At 43.8% G+C, this 27,297-nt stretch overlaps 1 protein-coding gene across 1 annotated transcript; it reads left to right on the forward strand.

Moving 5' to 3' along the window:
* The first annotated feature begins 130 nt into the window (after positions 1–130).
* hs2st1a (heparan sulfate 2-O-sulfotransferase 1a) lies at positions 131–25,901 on the forward strand. Its single transcript, XM_014189918.3, has 7 exons — positions 131–580; positions 19,057–19,301; positions 19,663–19,748; positions 20,488–20,626; positions 20,855–20,952; positions 23,225–23,382; positions 23,822–25,901. The coding sequence occupies exons 1-7, from the start codon at positions 457–459 to the stop codon at positions 24,046–24,048; spliced, it is 1,077 nt and encodes a 358-aa protein (XP_014045393.1). The 5' UTR covers positions 131–456; the 3' UTR covers positions 24,049–25,901.
* The last annotated feature ends 1,396 nt before the right edge of the window (positions 25,902–27,297 follow it).

Raw genomic sequence — 27,297 nt, forward strand, 5'->3', positions numbered from 1 at the left:
CCCGTGGCCAAATTGAAGAACTGTTTAAAAAATGTCCAATCGCATTTTAACAGACTTGACTGTTGACGAATGAAAAGCCTATTCCGTTTAGTTGATTGTTGGTTTCACCAATAGGGGTTTTGTAGTAATAAGTCGTCCGACGAAGGTAGGCGTGTTAAGTGAACTGAACAGGACAGCTCTACGGAAAGACTCGCGGAGACCGAGGAACACAAGCCCGCTTCTGTTGACACCCTTGGGGGGGACATCTCAACATCAAGCAGACGGCATTGAGGTTGCATGCAGTTCTCTTTAATGAGAGTATATTATAGTATGAAACATAATTTGGACCTGAGTGTGTTTCCTACTGCACAACCAGGGTTTTAACAGACACTCGTTCGCTCTGTAATTGCCCATTCCATTACCTTTTTATGTAGTATTTTCTAAACCTGGAATGACCTGTTCTTACTGGATTGTTTGATGGGGCTTCTAAGAATCATGATACCGCCCAAGTTTCAGCTTCTGGCGCTGTTGGCATTCGCAGTGGCCATGTTCTTCTTGGAGAACCAAATCCAGAAGCTGGAGGAGTCTCGGGGAAAGCTAGGTAAGACTGCGGTCAAGATGTCCTTATTCATCATGCCGTAGGTAAATGTGTCCGTGAGATGCAGTCATTGCTTGGTTGAATCATTCTTAAACATCTTGTCAGCTTGGTTGCCAATTTGGGGTTGACTTGTGACGACATCATTCGCGCTCCCCTTGGGAAGTGACAAACTGGCATTTTGCGGACAACGTGCAACCCAGGAACATCAACTACATGTTCAGTCAGGTTTAGTAAACGATTTGACAAACCTATTATACAGTGAGGTTGCCCTCTTTTACCATATGGTTGACCAGATCACGTGTGAACAGCAAGTAGAACCTGTGGCACCATTGTCCCTCCAGTGGGTTAATGATTGATAGTGTAGTGATTGAGGGGGAACAATTAGGCTTGAACCATCAACCCAGCAGTTTTAGGGCTGGTGCAGTACAGCTTTTGGCCAGTGAGGAGGTCCAGACCTCTTGGTAAAGCAGAGGTCATTACACTTTCCAATAAAGAGCAACCCGTGCATAACGCCTTGTAGAGCTGCATGGTTATCCCACCGCTGCCACCGGGCTTGGACCAGAGACCATGTGGTTACGGCAGAAGGGCTCTACCTCCTATTTCATTAAGCTTCAGATACCTCTTTACAGAACATGCAAGGAGACAACAATAGCTGTGTTGAGACTTAAGATTTGAATGATGGCCATTCCAAGGTGATTTCATGTAAACATGCACTACTTGGGGATTAGAAAAGTTCACTATTTCAGCCCATTCAATGTGTATTCTATGTATGCATTATTATTTTCAACAACCATGTACATTTGCATGGTGGAATGGATCGTTCCGAGAAATGTCCTTGCTGTAGTGTGCTGTGCCACAGAAACCTTTATTCATGGAAAACATGAGTTCCAAAAGAATGTGTTCTAAACAACCGGCTAATTTCAACAAACTGTGATCAGAATTAATTATCATGGTGGTTCCATAACAAATATTGGGAGGATATCTGAATGTTCTGGGTAGACATCAAATATCAACTTCTGAAACAACACAGGGAATATCTAAATGCTTTTGGAGTGAAAAAACAAGATGCTGAAACAACACAGGGAATATCTAAATGCTTTTGGAGTGAAAACACAAGATGCTGAAACAACACAGGGAATATCTAAATGCTTTTGGAGTGAAAACACAAGATGCTGAAACAACACAGGGAATATCTAAATGCTTTTGGAGTGAAAACACAAGATGCTGAAACAACACAGGGAATATCTAAATGCTTTTGGAGTGAAAAAACAAGATGCTGAAACAACACAGGGAATATCTAAATGCTTTTGGAGTGAAAACACAAGATGCTGAAACAACACAGGGAATATCTAAATGCTTTTGGAGTGAAAAAACAAGATGCTGAAACAACACAGGGAATATCTAAAGGCTTTTGGAGTGAAAACACAAGATGCTGAAACAAGACCTAAAGGGAGCTGTCTTTTCCATTGCAGCCTACTCAAAGAATTTGATTGACTTGACAATGCGTCTGATTGATGCCTGGAGAGGGCAAACATCTCTGTAAACTGGACCCGTCAATCATATCCTGCATAGTCAAATAGCCTAGGTTTGAGGCAGGGCAACATGATGGACACCACTTGCTGTCCAACCAGGTGCTGATGCATTTCCCCGTCTACATTGAGAAAGCAAGCTGTATATTTTATTAGCAATTTTTTGGGGGGTGGGCACACTCCAATATTGCCCATTTCCAACTTATTTTCTTATCTGCTTGTTACTTGAGATGCTGAATCACTTTTCCTACTATAAGTCTCCAGCACAGAAGCCACTGTGATTTGCTTCCAGGCTAATTGTGAGTGGTTTGGTAGTCTCTGCATGGATTGAAATCACCCCATGACTTTAACGAGCCATGTGTCCTGTAGCTAGCATCATCTGTGTTATCTGTTGACATACAGTGCATTTGGAAAGTATTCAGACCCCTTGACTTTTTTCCACAATTTGTTACGATACAGCCTTATTCAAAAATTGATTAAATTGTTGTTTTTTTATCCTCGTCAATCTACACACAATACTCCATAATGACAAAGCAAAACAGATTTTTTGAATTTTACACATTTCAAAAAAAATGTCATATCATATTTTATATATGTAGTCAGACCCTTCACTCAGTACTTTGTTGAAACACCTTTGGCAGCAATTACAGCCTCGAGTCTCCTTGGGTATAACGCTAGATGCTTGGCACACCTGTATTTGGGGAGTTTCTCCCATTCTTCTCTGCAGATCCTCTCAAGCTCTGTCAGGTTGGATGGGGAGCGTCGCTGCACAGCTATTTTCAGGTCTCTCCAGTCATGTTTGATCGGGTTCAAGTCCAGATTCTGGCTGGGCCACTCAAGGACATTCAGAGACTTCTCTCGAAGCTTTGTGCTTAGGGTCATTGTCCTGTTGAAAGGTGAACCTTCGCCCTAGTCTGAGGTCCTGAGTGCTATGGAGCAGGTTTTCATCACGGATCTCTCTGTACTTTGCTCCGTTCATCTTACCCTCGATCCTGACTAGTCTCCCTGGCCCTGCCTCTGAAAAACCCCAGAGCATGATGCTGCCACCACCATGCTTCACCGTAGGGATGGTGCCAGGTTTCCTCCAGATGTGATGCTTGGTATTCAGGCCAAAGAGTTCAATCCTGGTTTCATCAGACCAGAGAATCTTGTTTGTCATGGTCTGAGAGTCCTTTAGGGGCCTTTTGGCAAACTCCAAGTGGGCTGTCATGTGCCTTTTACTGAGGAGTGGCTTCTGTCTGGCCACTCTACCATAAAGGCCTGATTGGTGGAGTGCTGCAGAGATGGTTGTCCTTCTGGAAGGTTCTCACATCTCCACAGAGGAATTCTGGGGCTCTGTCAGTGACCATCGCGTTCTTGGTCACCTCCAAGGCCCTTCTCCCCCGATTGCTCAGTTTGGCCGGGCGGCCAGCTCTTGAAAGAGTCTAGGTGGTTCCAAACTTATTCCATTTTAAGAATGATGGAGGCCACTGTGTTCTTGGGGACCTTTAATGCTGCATACATGTTTTGGTACCCTTCCCCAAATCTGTTCCTCGACACAATCCTGGCTCTGAGCTTTAGGGACAATTCCTTCGACCTCATGGCTTGGTTTTTACTCTGACATGCACTGCCAACTGTGGGATCTTATGTGGACAGGTGTGTGAGTCTCATAGCAAAGGGTCTGAATACTTATAAATAAGGTATCTTTAAAAAAAAATGATTTATACATTTCCAAAAATTTCTAAACCTGTTTTTGCTTTGTCACTATGGGGTATTGTGTGTGAGTATATTGTTGAGGACCATTTTGTATTTAATCAATTTTAAAATAAGGCTGCAACGTAACATGTGGAAAAAGGGAAGGGTTCTCAATACTTTCCGAATGCACTGTATTTCCTGTAGCGTCCTCTTATGCCAGCTAGGTACATTTTGTAGAAACGTCAAGTTTAACATTAGCACGTGGAGGTGGGGCTGACGTTGTGCTTTATTCATTGGCTGTAACTCTAGATGGGAGTATATGCTATACTTGCTAAGCGCAGTGTAAATTGAAGTGTTGTTTATAAACCAGTCACCTCATGGCCCATGTAACTAACTATGTATCTACATTTAACCACCACACCAGTCTCCACAACATTTACATTTTAGTCATTTAGCAGACACTCTTATCCAGAGTGACTTACAGGAGCAATTAGGGTTAAGTGCCTTGCTCAAGGGCACATCAGATTTTTCACCTAGTTGACTAGGGATTCCACCCAGCAACCTTTTGAGTTACTGGCCCAACACGCTTAACCGCCAGGCTATCTGCCGCTCCATGAGGAGCAATGAGCTAAGTAAGTTCCAACTCGCCACTATGTCACAGCAAGCGCAATGATTGTGGTTGGTTTGCCAGAGCTTGGTTGAATTGTTTTCTCGCGTTGTACCTGAGTGAAACATCCTAAGTGAGGTTTTGTCTTTTATTTCTTACACTGCTTTAATAATTCATGAAAGAGAGGCCTTTTAATGCAAAGGAGAAAGGGTACTGTACATGCATTGTGAATGTGTTTGGAGAGAGTGACACTGATGTAGGAATACCTTCTGCTCAACATTTATTCATTGCCTGCGCTGCGACTTCTTAAAGAGTCGGACCCGAATTATCTTCCATTTCCATACTGGGCACCAACCTCATTTTTGCTGAGTGCCCTGGACAGGAATTTGCTCATGAAAAGACCTTGCCATCCACAGACCGACATCAAGTACTTTGAAAAGAGTTATACTATTTGATGTGATTGACAGTAGCCTTGAGCATGGCTTTGAAAAGTCCATCTCAGTGCAGTGCTAGGAGGACCAGTATATCATCGCTGATGTGGTCAAGTTCCTAGTTCGCATCTTGGACGTTTGAATGCTTTCAATTATAATAATGAATCTGAACATTATAAAAAGTAGAAATCCTGATACACTAATCAAAATCAAAAACCTTCTTTGTCACATGCGCCGAATACAACAAGTGTAGACTTCACCGTGAAATGCTTACTTACAAGCCCTTAACCAACAGTGCAGTTCAAGAAGAGTTAAGATAATATTTACCAAGTAGACTAAAATAAAAAGTAATAATAAAAAAAGTAACACAATAACAATAATGCGGTTATATACAGGGGTCACCGGTACTGAGTCAGTGTGCGGGGGTACTGATTAGTTGAGGTAAATTGTACATGTAGGTGGGGGTGACGTGATTATGCATAGATAATAAACAGCGAGTAGCAGCAGTGTACAAAAGGGAGGGGGGGTCAATGTAAATTGTCCAGTGGCGATTTTATTAATTGTTCAGCAGTCTTATGGCTTGGGGGTAGAAGCTGTTAAGGAGCCTTTTGGTCCTAGACTTGGCCCTCCGGTACCGCTTGCCATGCGGTAGCAGAGAAAACAATCTATAACTTGGGTGACTGGAGTCTCTGACAATTTTATGGGCTTTCCTCTGACCGCCTATTATATAGGTCCTGGATGGCAGGAAGCTTGGCCTCAGTGATGTACTGTGCCGTTCGCACTTCCCTCTGTAGCGCCTTACAGTCAGATGCCGAGCAGTTGCCATACCAGGCGGTGATGCAACCGGTCAGGATGCTCTTGATGGTGCAGCTGTAGAACCTTTTGAGGATTTGGGGACCCATGTCAAATCTTTTCAGTCTCCTGAGGGGGAAAGATTTTGTCATGCCCTCTTTATGACTGTCTTGGTATGTTTCGACTAGAGGTCGACCGATTTAATTGGAATGGCCGATTTTTCAAGTTTTCATAACAATCGGTAATCGGCATTTTTGGATGCCGATTATGGCCGATTATATTGCATTCCACGAGGGGACTGCGTGGCAGGCTGACCACCTGATACGCGAGTGCAGCAAGGAGCCAAGGTAAATTGCTAGCTAGCGATAAACTTATCTTGTAAAAAACAATCTTAACATAATCACTAGTTAATTACACATGGTTGATGATATTACTAGTTTAACTAGCTTGTCCTGTGTTGCATATAATCAATGCAGTGCTTGAAATTGTGTCACTTCTCTTGCGTTCTGTGCAAGCAGAGTCAGGGTATATGCAGCAGTTTGGGCCGCCTGGCTCGTTGCGAACTGTGTGAAGACCATTTCTTCCTAACAAGGCCGTAATTAATTTGCCAGAATTTTACATAATTATGACATAACATTGAAGGTTGTGCAATGTAACAGAAATATTTAGACTTAGGGATGCCACCCGTTAGATAAAATAGGGAACGGTTCCGTATTTCACTGAAAGATTAAACGTTTTGTTTTCGAAATGATAGTTTCCGGATTTGACCATATTAATGACCTAAGGCTCGTATTTCTGTGTGTTTATTATAATTAAGTTTATGATTTGATAGAGCAGTCTGACTGAGCGGTGGTATGCAGCAGCAGGCTCGTAAGCATTCATTCAAACCGCACTTTCCTCCGTTTGCCAGCAGCTTTTCGCAATGCTTGAAGCACAGCACTGTTTATGACTTCAAGCCTATCAACTCCTGAGTTTAGGCTGGCAATACTATAGTGCCTATAATAACATCCAATAGTCAAAGGTATATGAAATACAAATGGTATAGAGAGAAATAGTCCTATAATAACTACAACCTAAAACCTCTTAACTGGGAATATTGAAGACTCATGTTAAAAGTAACCACCAGCTTTCATATGTTCTCATGTTCTGAGCAAGGAACTTAAACAATAGCTTTTTTACATGGCACATATTGCACTTTTACTTTCTTCTCCAACACTTTGTTTTTGCATTATTTAAACCAAATTGAACATGTTTCATTATTTATTTGAGGCTAAATTGATTTTATTGATGTATTATATTAAGTTAAAATAAAAGTGTTCATTCAGTATTGTTGTAATTGTCATTATTACAAATAAATAAATACACACAAAAAAAAATAATAGGCCGATTAATCGGTATCGGCTTTTTTTGGGCCTCCAATAATCGGTATCAGCGTTGAAAAATCATAATCGGTCGACCTCTAGTTCACACCTCAGCCACCTCCTCACTTTCAACTCCTACACTCTCTTTCTTTCGCTCTTTCTCTTTTTTACCATTATCCGGAGCACTCAGATTGCCTTTGAACTCCTTTTGACACCATGGAGCTGTTTTTAGCCTCCCCAGGGATATAAAATGGATTCATACACTGACAGTCTGCTGGTATTCACTAAATAGGGGTTACTGTACATCTCTATGTGTCTCAGCACTCTGAAACATGCCATTTGAGTGCCTAATGGATTGGATCCCACTGTGGAAACACAGGTGTCAGGAATGGATTTGGTGTGGGCAGAGTACTAATGGCCCTAAGCGCGAGCAGTTAGGGCCCTGATTGGTGTATTTATGGGCATTGGCTTGCACTTTAAAGAATAATGTTTTCCCGTTAAGTTCTGTGCTACATTTCCGTGGACAGTTGCGGATGACTGACAGGCTAATCACGGTGCTATGAACTGTTTCGCACCCCGGAGTGTAATTGAGACCGCTCTCCTCGCGCCGCAGTGTTCCCTTGTCGGGTTTCCAAGGGGTTTGACGAACGATGCGGTCGGTGTGGTTAAGCATGCGTGAAAGCAGGTGGGTGACTTATCGCTTTTCTAACACTGATCAACATCCCTCTGAGAGACCCAGCTGTAACAGAGCTTCTGTAGATGCATTGTAAGAATACCAAGCGTCATTATAACTGATAATCATGTTACTTTTCATCAGAGTCCTTCCTTAGCTAATCAATAACCATAAACAGCCTCTTTATTTGGAGCCTGGGATGCTACTGTAGTGCAAGATGCTAATCCCTGTGGCCAAACAGGCCTTTCCCCAATTTCCAACTTGCATCCAAAAGCTATCTTCCGCTTCAAAGCTACGGGGGGAGGGGTGGGGGGTGGTGAGATTTAATTTTCATCTCAACACAGAAATATTTAAACCCCTGGCTGCTCACATCCTAAGCCTTAACAAAAGGAGGGGAGAGAAACATGCCTGCAGCATTTTAAAACCAATTTCATCAGAGAATAGAGGGATAAGGCCGCCTGGCTGAACTGTTCCGCTCCTCCTGTCTTGCATATAACTTCCATCTTGTATAGAGCAGCTGAGTACAGCCTCACAGTGGAGGTGTCAGAATAACCAGAAAAGGTGACTTTTATCAATATATTCGTCTCTATTTACTTTGATTCCAAAATGCTAATTTGCATCAAAGTAGACATCTTTCAAAACTACAAATCCCTGCAAGCTCCTGCACGTCATCGCTAGCTGACACTTTTGCTAACAGGCATTGTGTCCATTTAAAACTTACACAAGACAGTTCACAGAATTGTCATTCTAAAGAAATGTAGCCAATTTATTCAGTACTACATTTAGCTAACATTAGATAGTTAATCCAGAGATTCTTACTTTTGCCTCGATTCGGCAGTCTCGTCCAGATCATCATGGCATTTGTAGTTCTTTATGGTAGCCACATTAGCAGATGATTAGCGTTTCATTTTTGGGGGGTAAATACAGACGAATATATTGATAAAAGTCACCTTGTCAAAACGTCATGCCTACATGAAGCCTACATGAAACACAGCCCTTATTTTAAGTGTTTCTAAAATCCCCTGTGGGAAAAAATGTACAGTGGGAAAAAGATTGGAACCATTTCCTGTTTGATCGCTAGGTTTTATGGGTATTATGACTCATACTATGGTACTCTATCCTGGCTTGGCTTTCATCTGCTGTGGTACAGTGCATCTTGTACGATCAGCTCTGGGGGAGAACTGCTGCTGTGGCCCGCTCTCCTTGTCAGACTTTCTCTTCAGCATTGCAAGGCACTGTGAGTGCTGGCAGTGTCGCACACAGTGTGCCGAGACTCTGGGGAGTGGGGACAGCCTCTCACCACAGAAGTGGTGTGTCACAGAAAGGCCAGTTGGAACACTCGAGATGTTCTTGTTCGTGAATGATCTCAATCAATTCATTAGCTGCTGCCATAGTTCATGTAGCCTGGTTAAACCAGACTGAACGCTGCGCTCTCCATTGTTCAGTCTCGTTTAACCAGGCTATAGTTCTTGAGGAGTAGTATTGAGAACCGCTTGTAACCATAGAGGAACATTTTTGGTGTCCGTTTCCTTCTTCCTACTTGGTTGCTATGACAGCCGATGATGGATCTGATCTCACATCAACGACACAGGAGTTCTCTGTTGGGCTTCCTCTGTGGAGCTTTGGGTCCTATTAACCTATTAGCCACTCCTCATCTGTCCTATAAATAGCTGCCCTCAGCATTGCTCGAACATTTGTGGAGTTTTCCCTGGACTCCTGTCTATGCATTATTAACACTTATGGAGGAGAGAATCACATTTCTGTGTTGTACAATAACTAGCCTACACCTGCATTGTTATGTAAGCTGTTTATTTCTGTGATGTTATTTTTTTACATTTGGACAGTAATACAGTTTCTCACATGAACAGTTTGCCGTACCATTTCTTAAGTGGTGGTGGACATGGAGAAATGGCTGCTGTCTCTCATCCTGTGATTCTGGATAGATGGTGTTATTGACAGAACCTGATATTTTCCCCCTATTTCAAGCAGTAGGCTAATTGCCCTGCTTAGTCAATGACAAGTTCTGCCAAGAGATCCAGACAAATCAATTGTCCACCCCACAGAGCAGCCCTTGCCAAGGCATAGAATGATTAGCCTGTAAAAAAGCCTGCCATCTGTGTAAATTATCATCTCAAATAACTGCCCGTTTTTGATGGGCGGAACTGAAGCGGTCTTTTTTTTCGATATCGTATAAGCTCACCTTGTCAGATAAAATGAGCTTTGATTGCGGAGAAAAATTGCGGGGTTAAGTTAACTATGATTATTACCTTATGTTAGCATTAAGGTACCAGTGTCTGTGCTAAGCTTGCAGTGATACAGTAGCCTGGTACCATACTTAATGTAATCCTACTATTGACACTAGACATACTACCTACACCAGCACTTCTCAACCTTTTCTGTACCAGGGACTGGCAGTCTTTCCCCTATATTCATGCACACTGAAAAAATATATAAACGCATCATGTAAAGTGTTGGTCCCAGGTTTCATGAGCTGAAATAAAAGATCCCAGAAATGTTCCATATTCACAAAAAGCTTATGTCTCAGATTTTGTGCGCAAATGTGTTTACATCCCAGTTAGTGAGCATTTCTCTTTTGCCAAGATAATCCATCCACCTAACAGGTGTAGCATATCAAGAAGCTGATTAAACAGCATGATCATTACACCGGTGCACCAATAAAAAGCCACTCTAAAATGTGCAGTTTTGTCACACAACACAATGCCACAGATGTCTCAAGTTTTGAGGGAGTGTGCAATTGGCACGCTGACTGCAGGAATGTCCACCACAGCTGTTGCCAGAGAATTGAATGTTCAGTTCTCCAGCATAAGCCGCCTCCAATGTTATTTTAGAGAATTTGGCCGTACGTCCGACCGGCCTCACAACTACGGACAATGTGTAACCACGTCAGCCCAGGACCTCCACATCCGGCTTCTTCACCTGCGGGATCATCTGAGACCCGCCAGCCGGACAGCTGATGAAACTGTGGGTTTGCACAATTGAAGAATCTCTGCACGAACTATCAGAAACCGTCTCAGGGAACCTCATCTGAATCCTGGTTTCAACTGTACCGGTCAGATGGCAGACGGTGTTTATGGCGTCGTGTGGGCGAGCGGGTTGCTAATTTCAACGTTGTGAACAGAGTGCCCCATGGTGGCGGTGGGGTTATGGAATGGGCAGGCATAAGCTAAGGACAACAAACGCGTTTGCTTTTTATCAATGACAATTTGAATGCAAAGCGATACCGTAATGAGATCCTGAGGCCCATTGTCAGGCCATTCATCCGCCGCCATCACCTCATGTTTCAGCATGATAATGTCCCAAGAATCTGTACACAATTCCTGGAAGCTGAAAATGTCCCAGTTCTTTCATGGCCTGCATGCTCACTAGACCCATTGACCATGTTTGGGATGCTCTGGATTGACGTGTATGACAGCATGTTTCAGTTCCCGTCAATATCCAGCAACTTCACACAGCTGTTGAAGAGGAGTGAGACAACATTCTACAGGCCACAATCAACAGCCTGATCAACTTTATGCGAAGATGTGTCTCGCTGCATGAGGCAAATGGTGGTCATGCCAGATACTGAATGGTTTTCTGATCCATGCCCCTACTTTTTGTTTATTAAGGTTTCTGTGACCAATAGACGCATATCTGAATTCCCAGTCATGTGAAATCCATAGATTAGGGCCTAATGAATTTATTTAAATTGACTGATTTCCTTATATGAACTGTAACTCTTTTTAAAATTGTTGCATGTTGTGTTTTATATTTTTGTTCAGTGTAGCATAAACTAACCCTAATAATTTTTGGGATGGTAAAAACTAAAAACCAGATGTAAAGTATGCAGAAATTATAATAGAACAATATATTTGTTTTATTAAGATCATCTTTGAGAACTAACAATCACCACTAGACGGGAGAATCTACAGTTCCAAAAATGCCATGGCATGGGGACCCCATTGATTTCTGTTATGTTTGAGTCACTCAGATGGCATAAGCTGTGGTCGCCAACCTTTTCTGAGTCAAGATCACTTTCACAGTCAAAAAGCAAGCAGAGATTTACCACTCAGATTAAAAAAATAGATACAAAAAAACAGACTTAAAATAATGTAAGCCTATGCAACATGAATAAACTTAGTTGTCACAGCATATTGGCTTTGTGTTTGGCCTGCTAATATTGTTCTGCTAACACCATATTATATTTCATAACTCAAGCTTTGATAACAGAATATATCAGTTGGTGTATCACTTGCGATGCACAGCTTTTTTATATTACTGGAATGATGGTACCTGCAGCTGATGGTCAGTCTCAGTGGCGGGAGAGAGGGTCTGCCTCTCACTGTCCCTGTTCTCTCCTTTCCTCCGGTGAGACTGACCAGCGAGGGGACACCTTCCTCCTCCTGATGGCAACTCGAATTGCACCACATTACTTCTGCCTCATACACAAATTCATGTTGTTCCTTTGACTAGAGAAAGTGAAATATTCCTTGATATTAAAAACACAAGCCTATCAATACACTTGGCTACTAATTACTTGCAGCTGCGGTGCAAGAAGAGGTAGTGAGAAGCGAGTGTTATACTTTGAAAGTGTTGGGGGGAAAAAAGTGTTGACAGTGCTGAATAAAAACAAATAACTCACTCATAAAAACAGCAGCTCTATGCTTTTTTCTTTGACAGTTTCTCTCTGGTCATGGTTTTAAAAGTTATGAGATCTCATGCGGGCTAGTATCAAACTGTGGGTTCTTGGAAGCTATAGGCATGGTGATTGGAGCCATCCGATTGGCCAGTGCAGTAGGCGCACTTGATTTAACTACAGCTCTCCTGGTCCGCCGGGTAGGTGGAGTTTGTCCCTTCAGACAAATGAAATGGTTAAAAATAGGAACACTGCCTTTCCGGCGCGCAGGGCTTCTGAATCAAGTGCACCTTCTGCCAAAAGCACAAAGTCAAATAAAAATAAAGGAGCCTTTATCGTTTGCTTTTCTACAGACATTTTGGTGATCGACTAGGAGTGCCCAGAAGATCGACCAGTCGATCGCTCGACCGGTTGGTGACCACTGGCATAAGCCATGGCAAAATGTGTAGAATTGCAGGAAATTTGCTTTAAAAACCCCAACATTTTGTCTCTTCAGCCAAGAGGGCTTCTAATACCGTGCCATTGGTCAGGTCCACTACCACGGGGTGTGACCAATGGCACTCTATTGTGATACTCGTATTGATGCTGTAATAAGGTAGTCAGTCCCAATCAAGAACCTCCCTAAAAACTGACTGCAGATGGCAAGTTTTGTCTGCTGACAAGATTTTTGGTCTGGTTTCACTGACCATAGAGGCTTGTGTATTCTCCCATGAGGAAAATAGGCTACTTAACAAGATACCTTGTCTTTTAGAAATGGCCTGCTTCCACATACAGATTTATATTGATTGGCATGTGGAAATAGAGCATGTGAGTGCTTAGTTACTCAGTTTCCACTGCACCTCTGTTGATGCCAGCGAAATATCTCCACTTGCTTGGGCTAAGCTGTACTAGCCATCCGAGTGCCGTTTCTCATTTTCTGCCTTGTGTCCTCACCCGGCTCGGTCCAGCCGTCTCTCTCCCAGCTGTCTACACCTTAGCCGCCAGGCTAGACGTGAATGAGAGCTTTCATGGACCATCAATGCAGCCGTTGTCTCCAAGCCAGGAAAATCCCCCCAGCTACGGTAATCTGTCCTAAAAAGAGCACTTAAGGAATTAAGTTGTAACTCATGGTGCCTCCGTCATTTATTTGCAAACACAGCAGATTGTGATGAGGTGTCTGTGTCATACACTTGTTTGAAACAGTAGTTCTGTACAGTCGTTGATGAAGCATTTAGTTGAACAGGCTCCTTTTGAATTCCCAGTTGCTGCAGCTGTGAAAGGTTAGCCCAAGGGTCCCTTGTACAATATGCTTGAAATTACTAATCACACACTCCTATTACCACCTGGCTGTGTATGCACTCTGGTAAACAAATATTGCAGGTGCCACAGGCCGCATCGAAGCTTACTGTATATAAATAAAAAATACCACTTCATATTTATTTTTTTCCAGCAGCAACCTAGATCTCCTCCCTGTCGTACTCCATTGATTTTGCAATCCAGTGCTACTGAAGCAGAACCATACAAGGCTTCTAGCTCTCAGGCTCTCTATTACCCCTCAGCCTAGGCTTGTGCTGGAGGGGCTAACCCGCTCAGGGATGAAGAGCTGCAGAGTATGATGGATGTATGAGCTGCCTGGAGAAAGGATCATCTCTCCCCTGTTTTTATTATCCCATAAGATCGTATGAGACACCATGACACACAACAAACTGTCATATTCTCGGATTTCCCGCCGAAGACGAATGATGATTGGAAATGGGCAATTCTAATCTAGCGTGAAATTGTTTTAGTAAATATTGCTATCTCGGCTGGCGTTTTAAAATATGTATTCAGAACAATAGGCATTGGCTTAGTTGTTGTAGTGTTTAAGACTGTGTTGCTAGTTCCACCATAGGTCATAATTAGCTGGAAATGGCGAGGGGGAACCAACGGAAATGGTGACTGAATGGAAGCACACTGTGTGGCCAGAGTGATTCATCAATACAGAGCGGGTCTTTGTCCACTAATTAAATGACCTCAGACTCGACCATTAGCTTAAGTGTGTGTGTGTGTGTGTGTGTGTGTGTGTGTGTGTGTGTGTGTGTGTGTGTGTGTGTGTGTGTGTGTGTGGCGCCCTCTGCTCGGACACAGTGGGGTTTTAACTAAGCTTGTTCAACACAATGGACTACAATAAACTGTACCTCCCTGTTCATTGTTGGCACTGAACACAATGCCCTGAACTAGTGGCTTGGGGCCTGTTTAAGTTCAGCTCATTATGTTTTAGGGCTAGGGAGTGCTGATCCTGATTCAGTTGTTACAGACCGTGACTACTGTCTCCAATGTTAGGACACGCTGTGGGAATACGCTAAGGTCTAGGCCTAGACATCTGGGCTCAACATAAGGCTGCGTTCAGACAAGCATCCCAATTTTTAGTTGAACATTTTCAGAGCTGATCTGATTGGTGAAAAAAATCTGAATTTGGCTGCCTGTCTGAACGCAGCCTTAGCATCTGAGTGGGAGTGCTGATCTAGGAACAGGTCTCCAACTGTCTATATAATCTAATTCATTATGATCTAAAAGGTGAAACCGATCCTAGATCAACACTGATATGAAAATGATAACTGCTCTTTTATGGCTTTGTGCTTTAGGTGACGTGTGGATAGATGTCTCTCCTAGCTATACATTCTGGGTGTTACTTATGACCATATTTATCTATGTTCATCATGACGACAGACGACCATAGACTGCCACCTGTCACAGCCCAGTATCGTGGCTAGCACCAGTTGCTAGCACGGTTGGTTAGCGCTAGCTTTGATTAGTGGGACATTAGCAGCTGCCTGGGAGGGTGTAAAAATGGAAGGGGGGGGGGGGGGGGGGGGCTGTGTATGTGGGGATGGCAAAGGGGGGTTGGGAGTGCAGTGTGATCACAGATGACATCTTATTCTCTGTACAAGCTGCCAGCATGGCTAGGCATGGCCTGGCCTGGCTTGGCTTGGCGTTCCCATGAGTATTATATGCTGGAGTGTTGATCTGTTCCAGCACAGATCTGAGCCAATGTTAGTGTTAGGCGCCGACAGAGATGGCCGCCTCGCTTCGCGTTCCTAGGAAACTATGTACTATTTAGTTTTTTTTATGTGTTATTTCTTCCATTGTTACCCCAGGTAATCTTAGGTTTTATTACATACAGTTGGGAGGAACTATTGGATATAAGAGCAACGTCAACTCACCAACATTACGACCAGGAATACGACTTTCCCGAAGCGGATCCTCTGTTTGGTCCACCACCCAGGACAATGGATCAGATCCCAGCCGGCGACCCAAAACAACGGCGCCGCAGAAGGGGCAGACGGAGCGGTCTTCTGGTCAGGCTCCGGAGACGGGCACATCGCGCACCGCTCCCGAGCATACTACTCGCCAATGTCCAGTCTCTTGACAACAAGGTAGATGAAATCCGAGCAAGGGTAGCATTCCAGAGAGACATAACAGACTAACGTTCTTTGCTTCACGGAAACATGGCTCACTCGAGACATGCTATCTGAGTCAGTACAGCCACCTGGTTTCTTCACTCATCGCGCCGACAGAAACAAGCATCTTTCTGGTAAGAAGAAGGGCGGGGGTGTATGCCTTATAATTAACGAGACAGGGTGTGATCATAACAACATACAGGAACTCAAGTCCTTTCGTTCACCTGACTTAGAATTCCTTACAATCAAATGTCGACCGCATTATCTACCAAGAGAATTCTCTTCGATTATAATCACAGCCGCATATATTCCCCCCCAAGCAGACATCGATGGCCCTGAACGAACTTCATTTGACACTCTGTAAACTGGAAACCACATCCTGAGGCTGCATTCATTGTAGCTGGGGATTTTAACAAGGCTAATCTGAAAACAAGGCTCCCTAAATTCTATCAGCATATCGATTGCGCTACCTGGGCTGGTTAAACCCTGGATCATTGTTATTCTAACTTCCGCGACGCATATAAGGCCCTCCCCCGCCCTCCTTTCGGAAAAGCTGACCACGACATTTAAAACATTTAAAAGTGTTAACCCTCGCAAGGCTGCAGGCCCAGACGGCATCCCCGGCCGCGTCCTCAGAGCATGCACAGACCAGCTGGCTGGCGTGTTTACAGACATATTCAATCAATCCTTATCCCAGTCTGCTGTTCCCACATGCTTCAAGAGGGCCACCATTGTTCTTGTTCCCAAGAAAGCTAAGGTAACTGAGCTAAATGACTACCGCCCCGTAGCACTCACTTCCATCATCATGAAGTGGTTTGAGAGACTAGTCAAGGACCATATCACCTCCACCCTACCTGACACCCTAGACCCACTCCAATTTGCTTACCGCCCCAATTGGTCCACAGATGACGCAATCGCAACCACACTGCACACTGCCCTAACCCATCTGGACAAGAGGAATACCTATGTGAGAATGCTGTTCATCGACTACAGCTCAGCATTTAACACCATAGTACCCTCCAAACTTGTCATCAAGCTTGAGACCTTGGGTCTTGACCCCGCCCTGTGCAACTGGGTCCTGGACTTCCTGACGGGCCGCCCCCAGGTGGTGAGGGTAGTTAACAACATCTCCACCCCGCTGATCCTCAACACTGGGTCCCCACAAGGGTGCGTTCTCAGCCCTCTCCTGTACTCCCTGTTCACCCACGACTGTGTGGCCATGCACGCCTCCAACTCAATCATCAAGTTTGCAGACGACACAACAGTAGTGGGCTTGATTACCAACAACGACTAGACAGCCTACAGGGAGGAGGTGAGGGTCCTCGGAGTGTGGTGCCAGGAAAATAACCTCACACTCAATGTCAACAAAACAAAGGAGATGATCGTGGACTTCAGGAAACAGCAGAGGGAGCAACCCCCTATCCACATCGACTGGACAGTAGTGGAGAAGGTGGAAAGTTCCTCGGCGTACACATCACGGACAAACTGAAATGGTCCACCCACACAGACAGCGTGGTGAAGAAGGCGCAGCAGCGCCTCTTCAACCTCAAGAGGCTGAAGAAATTTGGCTTGTCACCAAAAGCACTCAAACTTTTACAGATGCACAATCAAGAGCATCCTGTCGGGCTGTATCACCACCTGGTACGGCAACTGCTCCGCCCACAACCGTAAGACTCTCCAGAGGGTAGTGAGGTCTGCACAACACATCACTGGGTGCAAACTACCTGCCCTCCAGGACACCTACACCACCCGATGTCACAGGAAGGCCTTAAAGATCATCAAGGACAACAACCACCCGAGCCACTGCCTGTTCACCCCGCTATCATCCAGAAGGCGAGGTCAGTACAGGTGCATCAAAGCAGGGACCGAGAGAAGCTGTTTTTCAGTCTCAAGGCCATCAGACTGTTAAACAGCCACCACTAAACATTGAGTGGCTGCTGCTAACATACTGACTCAACTCCAGCCACTTTAATAATGGAAAAATTGATGAAAAATGTATCACTAGCCACTTTAAACAATGCCACTTTTATATGTTTAAATACCCTACATTACTCATCTCATATACTGTACTCGATACCATCTACTGCATCTTGCCTATGCCATTCTATACCATCACTCATTCATATATTTGTATGTACATATTCGTCATTCCTTTACACTTGTGTGTGTATAAGGTAGTTGTTGTGAAATTGTTAGGTTAGATTACTCGTTGGTTATTACTGCATTGTCGGAACTAGAAGCACAAGCATTTCGCTACACTCGCATTAACATCTGCTAACCATGTGTATGTGACAAAAAATGTGATTTGATGTCACCACTAGTCAATCTGAGACTGATTTAGACCTGGGATAGGAAAGCCAAACGGAAATGGCTCAGGCCTACAGCGTTGTCTGTTTATTCACAGTTAGTCACATACATTTCTATCTGATACAGCTACTGTAAGGCCAGCAGGTAGCCTAGTGTTTAAGAGCATTGGGCCAGTAACCTAAAGGTCGCTGGTTCGAATCCCCAAGCCGTTCAGGTGAAAAATCTGTCAATGTGACCTTCAGCAAGGCACTTAACCCAAATTGCTGCTGTAAGTCGCTCTGGTTAAGAGCGTCTGCTAAATGACTGGAATCTAAATGATATATATAGAGAGGACAGGCCTCGTGCTCAGACACATCTGTTAAGTTACACTGAGGTGAGATTTAACAGGGATAGACTCCAGGCTGTGGTGTGACACAAAGGACTCCACCTCCAAAAACCACAAGAAAGTGGAGTCTGACACCCACCATCTCTGATTGCTCTGAAATCTTTTCTGTAGTTAGAAACATAAGATTAGCATTCCTGAAATGCTATTTTGATGAGGTTGGGGACCACTTTTGGCTCATGAGCTCTACTTTTAAAACTACTGGCTAAAATGTATACAAAAGTACCGGAGAATCTCTTTAACAATGATTAAGACATGAGGGATCTAAATAAATGGTCAAACCCCACACCAAGCGCACCCCAAAGGCCAGTACACAGTATCAGTTCTCTATGTTTGATAGGTATATTGAAGCTTTGGAGTATTATTCATACAATGTAATGTATTCTCAGTGAATTTGGTGATTGTTTATTTTTTTCTGTTCTTTATATTATGTTCAGGAGGCTGGTAAAAGGATAATTTGCCTAAATTACAAGTGCACCCCATTTTATAGATCTAAAGTGGCCTATTTACAGTATATACCCAAGATATGTTTTTTTTTTGCCACTGTGGTATTGGCAAAGTTGAGCCTGAGACAATGGAAGCTGTAAGGCCCCTGTTAGCACACTGTTGCTAACAGAATATAGGTCCTCATGTGGGTGAACTATCCCTTTAACTCTTCTTCCTCTGTGCAGAGCGGGCCATCGCGAGGCACGAGGTGCGTGAGATCGAGCAGCGGCACACACAGGACGGCCTACGGGAGCGGGAGGCCCCCTCGGCGGCCGACAGCGAGGACGTGGTGGTTATCTACAACCGCGTGCCGAAGACGGCCAGCACCTCCTTCACCAACATCGCCTACGACCTGTGTGGCAAGAACCACTACCACGTGCTGCACATCAACACCACCAAGAACAACCCGGTCATGTCCATGCAGGACCAGGTGAGAGGGGTAGGCCAGAGGCAAATCTCAACGGTCAATGGCACTCGTAGCTGATTAGAGAAAATACTGCACACAGTGGAGGCTGGTGGGTGGAGAAATTGTAGGACAGGCTCATTGAAATGGCAGGAATGGAATGAATATAAAGATGTCAAACAATGGGTTTCTTCCATTCCAGCCATTAAAATGAGCCAGTCCTCTGTTTTAATGTCACACCAGCCGTCACTGATCGCACACTGTGGCAATGTTTGACCTCTGTGGAAGAGGGAGAGAGACAGGGAGAGATAGCGAGTGGGAGGGTGATATTGAAGAAGGGATTGCATTGGCACATATCATGTATTAATTGTCTTGTCTACCTGCTCAGGTGCGGTTTGTGAAAAACGTGACAGAGTGGAGGGAGATGAAGCCGGCGTTCTACCACGGTCATGTTTCTTTCCTGGACTTTACAAAGTGAGTGGCTTCCTCCACTGCAGAACATATCTTACCAGAGAGACTTTTGCTGCTGTCTCCCCCTTGTGGTCTTATAGAATACTACATTAATACAACATTTACATTTTAGTCATTTAGCAGACGCTCTTATCCAGTGCGACTTACAGTAGTGAATGCATACATTTCATTTCATACATTTTTTTTCTGTGCTGGCCCCCGTGGGAATCGAACCCACAACCCTGGCGTTGCAAACACCATGCTCTACCAACTGAGCTACAGGGAAGGCAACATCAGAGTGCAACATTCAGAACAGAGAGAATGCAACTCTCTATACAAGGAATATGTCTTTAAATCATGTGAAAAGAGGTGGTGTCATGGCAGGTTGAAGCTTTACATCTGCAACACTGCCCTCTTGAACAGGGCCCAGATTCACATCTTGATATAATGTCATTAAAGGATCTCTAGGTTAAATAAAATGTACTGTATTCTTATCTCTCTCTTTTGATCCAGGTCCTATTGAACAGGCCCCAGATTAACATCTTGTGTATTCATAGATCTTAGATTTAATGACACATGATTTTTGTGATATGCGTAACGGGCGGGTGGCGCATCGTAACGGGCGGGTGGCGCATCGTAACGGGCGGGTGGCGCATCGTAACGGGCGGGTGGCGCATCGTAACGGGCGGGTGGCGCATCGTAACGGGCGGGTGGCGTTTCATTATACCGTCTATTCTTACGCTAGCTCTCTGTTTTGACCCAGGTTTGGAGTAAAGAAGAAGCCTATCTACATCAATGTGATCCGTGACCCCATCGAGCGCCTGGTGTCCTACTACTACTTCCTGCGTTTTGGAGACGACTACCGGCCCGGCCTGCGGCGCCGGAAACAGGGGGATAAGAAGGTCAGTCTGCAATCCTCCTGATTATTTTGTACCAACTAGTGTATTAGTGATTAACACTGTAAAATATTGTTAAAATTATTGTAAATAAGATGGCCGTTGCTGCCTACACTAAAGCTACAATCTGTGAGAAAAAAAATCCCAGCAAACTATTATTATATATACAATGTATTTGAACAGTAGAACACGCTTCCATAGGTAATTCTGTCTTTGATTGTCATTGTGTTTCAGACCTTTGATGAGTGTGTGTCGGCGGGAGGCTCAGACTGCGCCCCGGAAAAGCTGTGGCTGCAGATCCCCTTCTTCTGTGGTCACTACTCTGAGTGCTGGTATGTACCCCTCTTTACGTTTCATCCACACCAAGCATTCTTAATCTATAACCCCATTACACACTTCTTAATGGGCTTATATATGAACAGTAGAACACCAAACATGAACCCCTTTCAAATATAACTTACCTCCATTAGACATGCTATATTGCATGTCTTTCTTTTCTAGAGGCCTTTATTCTGAAAGAGCTGCAAAATCTGGACCCCTACAAATCAGCCGGGCTAGACAATCTGGACCCTTTCTTTCTAAAATTATCTGCCGAAATTGTTGCAACCCCTATTACTAGCCTGTTCAACCTCTCTTTCGTGTCGTCTGAGATTCCCAAAGATTGGAAAGCAGCTGGGGTGATCCCTCTTCAAAGGGGGGGACACTCTTGACCCAAACTGCTACAGACCTATATCTATCCTACCCTGCCTCTCTAAAGTCTTCGAAAGCCAAGTCAACAAACAGATTACCGACCATTTCGAATCCCACCGCACCTTCTCCGCTATGCAATCTGGTTTCAGAGCTGGTCATGGGTGCACCTCAGGCACGCTCAAGGTCCTAAACGTTATCTTAACCGCCATCAATAAGAAACAATACTGTGCAGCCGTATTCATCGACCTGGCCAAGGCTTTCAACTCTGTCAATCACCACATCCTCATCAGCAGACTCCACAGCCTTGGTTTCTCAAATGATTGCCTCGCCTGGTTCACCAACTACTTCTCTGATAGAGTTCAGTGTGTCAAATCGGATGGCCTGTTGTCCGGGCCTCTGGCAGTCTCTATGGGGGTGCCACAGGGTTCAATTCTTGGGCCGACTCTTTTCTCTGTATACATCAATGATGTCACTCTTGCTGCTGATGAGTCTCTGATCCACCTCTACGCAGACGACACCATTCTGTATACTTTTGGCCCTTCTTTGGACACTGTGTTAACTACCCTCCAGACGAGCTTCAATGCCATACAACTCTCCTTCCGTGGCCTCCAACTGCTCTTAAATACAAGTAAAACTAAATGCATGCTCTTCAACCGATCGCTGCCCGCACCTGCCCGCCCGACTAGCATCACTACTCTGGACGGTTCTGACTTAGAATATGTGGACAACTACAAATACCTAGGTGTCTGGTTAGACTGTAAACTCTCCTTCCAGACTCACATCAAACATCTCCAATCCAAAGTTAAATCTAGAATTGGCTTCCGATTTCGCAACAAAGCATCTTTCACTCATGCTGCCAAACATACCCTCGTAAAACTGACCATCCTACCGATCCTCGACTTCGGCGATGTCATTTACAAAATAGCCTCCAATACCCTACTCAACAAACTGGATGCAGTCTATCACAGTGCCATCCGTTTTGTCACCAAAGCCCCATATACTACCCACCACTGCAACCTGTACGCTCTCGTTGGCTGGCCCTCGCTTCATACTCGTCGCCAATCCCACTGGCTCCAGGTCATCTACAAGACCCTGCTAGGTAAAGTTCCCCCTTATCTCAGCTCGCTGGTCACCATAGCAGCACCCACCTGTAGCACGCGCTCCAGCAGGTATATCTCTCTGGTCACCCCCAAAGCCAATTCCTCCTTCGGCCGCCTCTCCTTCCAGTTCTCTGCTGCCAATGACTGGAACGAACTACAAAAATCTCTAAAACTGGAAACACTTATCTCCCTCACTAGCTTTAAGCACCAGCTGTCAGAGCAGCTCACAGATTAATGCACCTGTACATAGCCCATCTATAATTTAGCCCAAACAACTACCTCTTCCCCTACTGTATTTATTTATTTATTTATTTATTTATTTAGCTCCTTTGCACCCCATTATTTCTATTTCTACTTTGCACTTTCTTCCACTGCAAATCTACCATTCCAGTGTTTTACTTGCTATATTGTATTTACTTTGCCACCATGGCCTTTTTTGCCTTTACCTCCCTTATCTCACCTCATTTGCTCACTTTGTATATAGACTTATTTTTCTACTGTATTATTGACTGTATGTTTGTTTTACTCCATGTGTAACTGTGTTGTTGTATGTGTCATACTGCTTTGCTTTATCTTGGCCAGGTCGCAATTGTAAATGAGAACTTGTTCTCAACTTGCCTACCTGGTTAAATAAAGGTGAAATGATTTTTCTCTCTTGTGATATGTATCATCCTCCTCTCTCCATCTCATCCGTTGAGAATGCGAGACTAGCCTATTTTTGCTCGATCTAAACAACATCTGATGTACAGCTGATGAAAAAATGACTTTATAAATGCATTTAATTGATTACATGATTGAATGACATCTCTTGTAGGAACGTGGGCAGTCACTGGGCTCTGGAGCAGGCCAAGTATAACCTGGTCAATGAGTACCTGTTGGTGGGGGTGACAGAGGAGCTGGAGGACTTTGTTATGATGCTGGAGGCGGCGCTGCCACGCTTCTTCAGGGGCGCCACAGAGCTCTACAGAACAGGTACTGTACCAGAGACACCACCATGCCTCTTGATGACCTTTTACATCGACTTTATTCATTACTTTGTCAACCAAGCAGAAAATGATTTATTTGTTTTCTGTCTTTTTAAAGCTTTTTTTTTAATTATAGTGTCAGCATACTCAAATAGATTAATATGTATTTTGAGTCTTTGTAAATCGTATGTGGAATGATTACATACCTATTTCTGAACGTGCACTTAGCTGTAACTTTGCCACATGAAAGGTGATTTGCTGTGCAAACAAAACAACACTTTCACTTGTTATTCCCCTTAGAGCAATTCTCACCTTTTTAACAGCTCTAAAAATATGCAAGTGCCTCTACATTTATTACATATTTTTTATATACCATTTTTAACTAAAAACGAAAATCCAAGGGCCACCTGGATTGGTAGTGATGCCATATGCCCTTTCCCCCACAGGGAAGAAATCCCATCTGAGGAAGACGAGTGAGAAGAAGCCGCCCACCAAGGAGTCCATCGCCAAGCTGCAGCAGTCGGCCATCTGGAAGATGGAGAACGAGTTCTACGAGTTTGCCCTGGAGCAGTTCCAGTTTGTCCGGGCTCACGCTGTCCGGGAGAAGGACGGGGAACTCTACCTGCTGGCTCAGAACTTCTTCTACGAGAAGATCTACCCCAAAACGAACTAACTAATGCACATGGAAGATGGACCATTCATCTAGGCTTCATCCCGTAGTCACATACACTGGACAGAGGAGAAGAGGAAGACTAATATAATCAGTGGGTCTGTGGAACTGTCTGTGTTGGACGTTATTTGGACGTTAGTCAGCAGTTTCTGAATGTCACCCACTTAACTGACTCCTCCTCCTCGTCTCCATAGTAGCCGACAGAACTAGGAAGTGGCCTCTTCCTGGTGTGAGATAATGCCAATAGGTCATGTTCCCACCAGCATCCCAGGTCCAGGACTCCCTTTATACTTCCTGGTGAAAGGTCACAGGAGTTGTCGACAGACACGACAGGAGACGAGTCTACTTGGCAGCTGCCCATGTTCTCTTTTTTCTGATCACATGATTTATATTTTACGTCCAGGGGGAGGGGTTTTATTGGCCGTGTTCTGTTCTGTTTAGTTTTTGTGGTTTATTCTACTTTACTATCATCGTCTATGGGAACATTGTCGACCTAGTTTTATACGTTAAGAGGGTGTCATTTTTTTTATGTTGTAACCCTCCCACTAATAACTTAAAAGTTGACTACTATGTTACCTTGGAGTTTACCTATATGAACTGCAGACGTTTTTCCAAAATCTAAATCCTGTGACCTCCATAGACTTGAGTGGCAGACTGTGGTACTACTATTCAGTATTTTATACTATACTATACTTATTTAGTTGTTTTTCTGACTCTTTCACCCAGTTGGATTATTGCTAGGTGGAATGTGAAGTGTTTACACATGATTTCATTAAACTATGGAAGAAGACAGACACCGACCATTTAGCTGCTGTACATAATACTAATTTCAAACAGTTATTCTATATCAAGAGGACTTACTATTATTCACTTATTTCAGCTCTGGTATAACACATTTAGTTAATGAGCCATTTAGAGATTTTTCTCTCAGCTTTTGTTATTTTCTCTATATTGGCAAGATACCATTTAATTTTTGTGCTTTTACTGTCATAACCCAAAGATCTCCCAAAGCTGTTGTTTTGCTGCTTTAAACTCATGAACTTGCTGAATTTCTTGACACGATATTTGATGACTGAATTTAGATGTTATTTTGCTATTTCCCGTAGGATCATAACTTGCAATCCATTTTCATTAAATGTGTATGGTTATTATGTAAGACTATAACCTTACCCATGCGTGCACTGCTAACTGCTGACACTGCTAATGCCAATTTCGGTTCGTCTGTTGATGGCCTTAATACAGACACTGATCAGATCATCTCTGTGACTCAGCCTGCAACAGTGACTGCAGTGCTGGAGCACTAGAACAGCCTACAAAAGTGTTGTGAAGAAGTGACTTTCCCAACTAATCAAGCCCTAGCCCAGACATTGAGGCAGCAGAAGTACTAAAAGCAAAGGGATTTTGTTCACAGGGGACTATATAAAAGAGAGGTCGAGTCCCCGAGGTGAGTTGGGATGGTAGGCAGGCAGTAAAAACCAAACATTGAGATCCTGTCGGACACATTGCTTGTGTTCTCATGTCATTAAAAGAGGCACTTCACCATGTGACATCAGGAGTCATCTTTTTTTGTTTTACTACAGAACGCTGTTACTGTACGGTGCTAGAGGTAATGAATATGTGAGGTTCAAAAGTGGTGAAGCGTCCCTTTTTAAGGTCTGTTAAACAGAAAGTCTTGTAGTTTTTGTTACATGGCATATTGTGTATTCCTCCCTAGACACCCCAAAACATTGTTTCTCCCTCTGTCTGTTGCAGATTTATCTGCTGGAATGTCAACCTCAATGTTTTTGTTATTCTGTCGTTCTCATGTTTTTATTGTTATATCACACACACACACTTAAAAACTGAAATGCCCATAACTGCGTGCTTTTAATGTCATTCTTCATTAGTACATTGATCGATGGAAATGTTAAAGGCTGCTGTTCTTGCTGCATACTGTAGAGGGAGCTCATTAGCTATTGTGTCTTCACCATGCCTGGAGTGAAGACATCTACTGGAGACATTATCCAGTCCATGGTGATGTGGTGTGTGTGATGGAAACAGCAAATTAACACTTGGATACTGTAAGTTAAAAGAGATGAATCAGGCTAGGTGCTTCCCCTTACAAAAAAAACAGCTACTCAAAATAGCTTTAGCCTCAAATCTTTGTTCCATAGGTTGAGGTCATATGACTGCACCACTGCAACGCTTGTATTGTTAGTGTAGACCAGATCCAACCCTCCCTATAACATCACTGGCAACTGCCAATAGTGTTATGAGGTATGCATGCAATTGTGTATGTACAGTGCTGTGAAAAAGTATGTCTTTGATATATTTGGACATATGGATAGTTAATGTTAATTTCAAACTATTGACAAATGGAGGTAACCTAAATGAACATTTAACAGTGACAAATAACACTTTGCAATCATTTATGAAATTAAAATAAACAGAAATCCAATTTTCCTTGTGTGGAAAATGTTAGTCCACCCCTACCAGTATCATCCCATCAAATGGCAAAAAATTAGAATCCGGTGCACCAAAACAGGTGCAAATGATTAGAACCCCATCAGAGTAACTTGGAGGGGACATAAAGATCAGAAACATGGTCTGTTTTGGTCTTAACCATACAGGTGTGTGATAGACTTGCCTAATTAAATAAATAGGCCAAGATCAAAAGAGCTCTCTGAGGCCCTCCGAAGAAAGATTGTTGATGACTAGAGTCTGGGAGGAGTTACAAAGCCTGTTCCAAGCAATTTGAAGTCAATCATTCCACTGTCCGACAGATCATCTACAAATGGAGAAAATTCCAGACCACTGGCAGTCTAGCTAGGACAGGCCGTCCCACCACATTCAGCCCAAGAGCCGACTGAAAGATGCTCAAAGAAGTCTAAGAACCCCAGGGCAACATCAAGGGATCTACAGGCATCTTGCAACAATCAATGTCTAAGTGCATGAGTCAACTGTCAGAAAGAGACTGCACAAACTTGGCCTACATGGGAGGTCAGGAAGGAAGAAGCCTCTGCTTTCAAAAAAATGATATAAAATGGACGACTGAAGTTTACCAGACCACACCTGGGTGAAGAACAAGACTACTGGAACAATGTGCTCTGGACAGACAAGTCAACGGTGGAGTTGTTTGGGCGCAATGCCAGACGTCATGTTTGGCGAAAACAAAACACTGCCTTTGAACAGAAGAACCTTATACCAACCGTAAAGCATGGTGGAGCGGGCATTATGGTTTAAGGCTGCTTTGCTGCTTCAGGGCCTGGCCAA

This window comes from Salmo salar, chromosome 03, assembly GCF_965601325.2.
Source record: "Salmo salar chromosome 03, fSalSal1, whole genome shotgun sequence".
Lineage (NCBI taxonomy): Eukaryota > Metazoa > Chordata > Actinopteri > Salmoniformes > Salmonidae > Salmo > Salmo salar.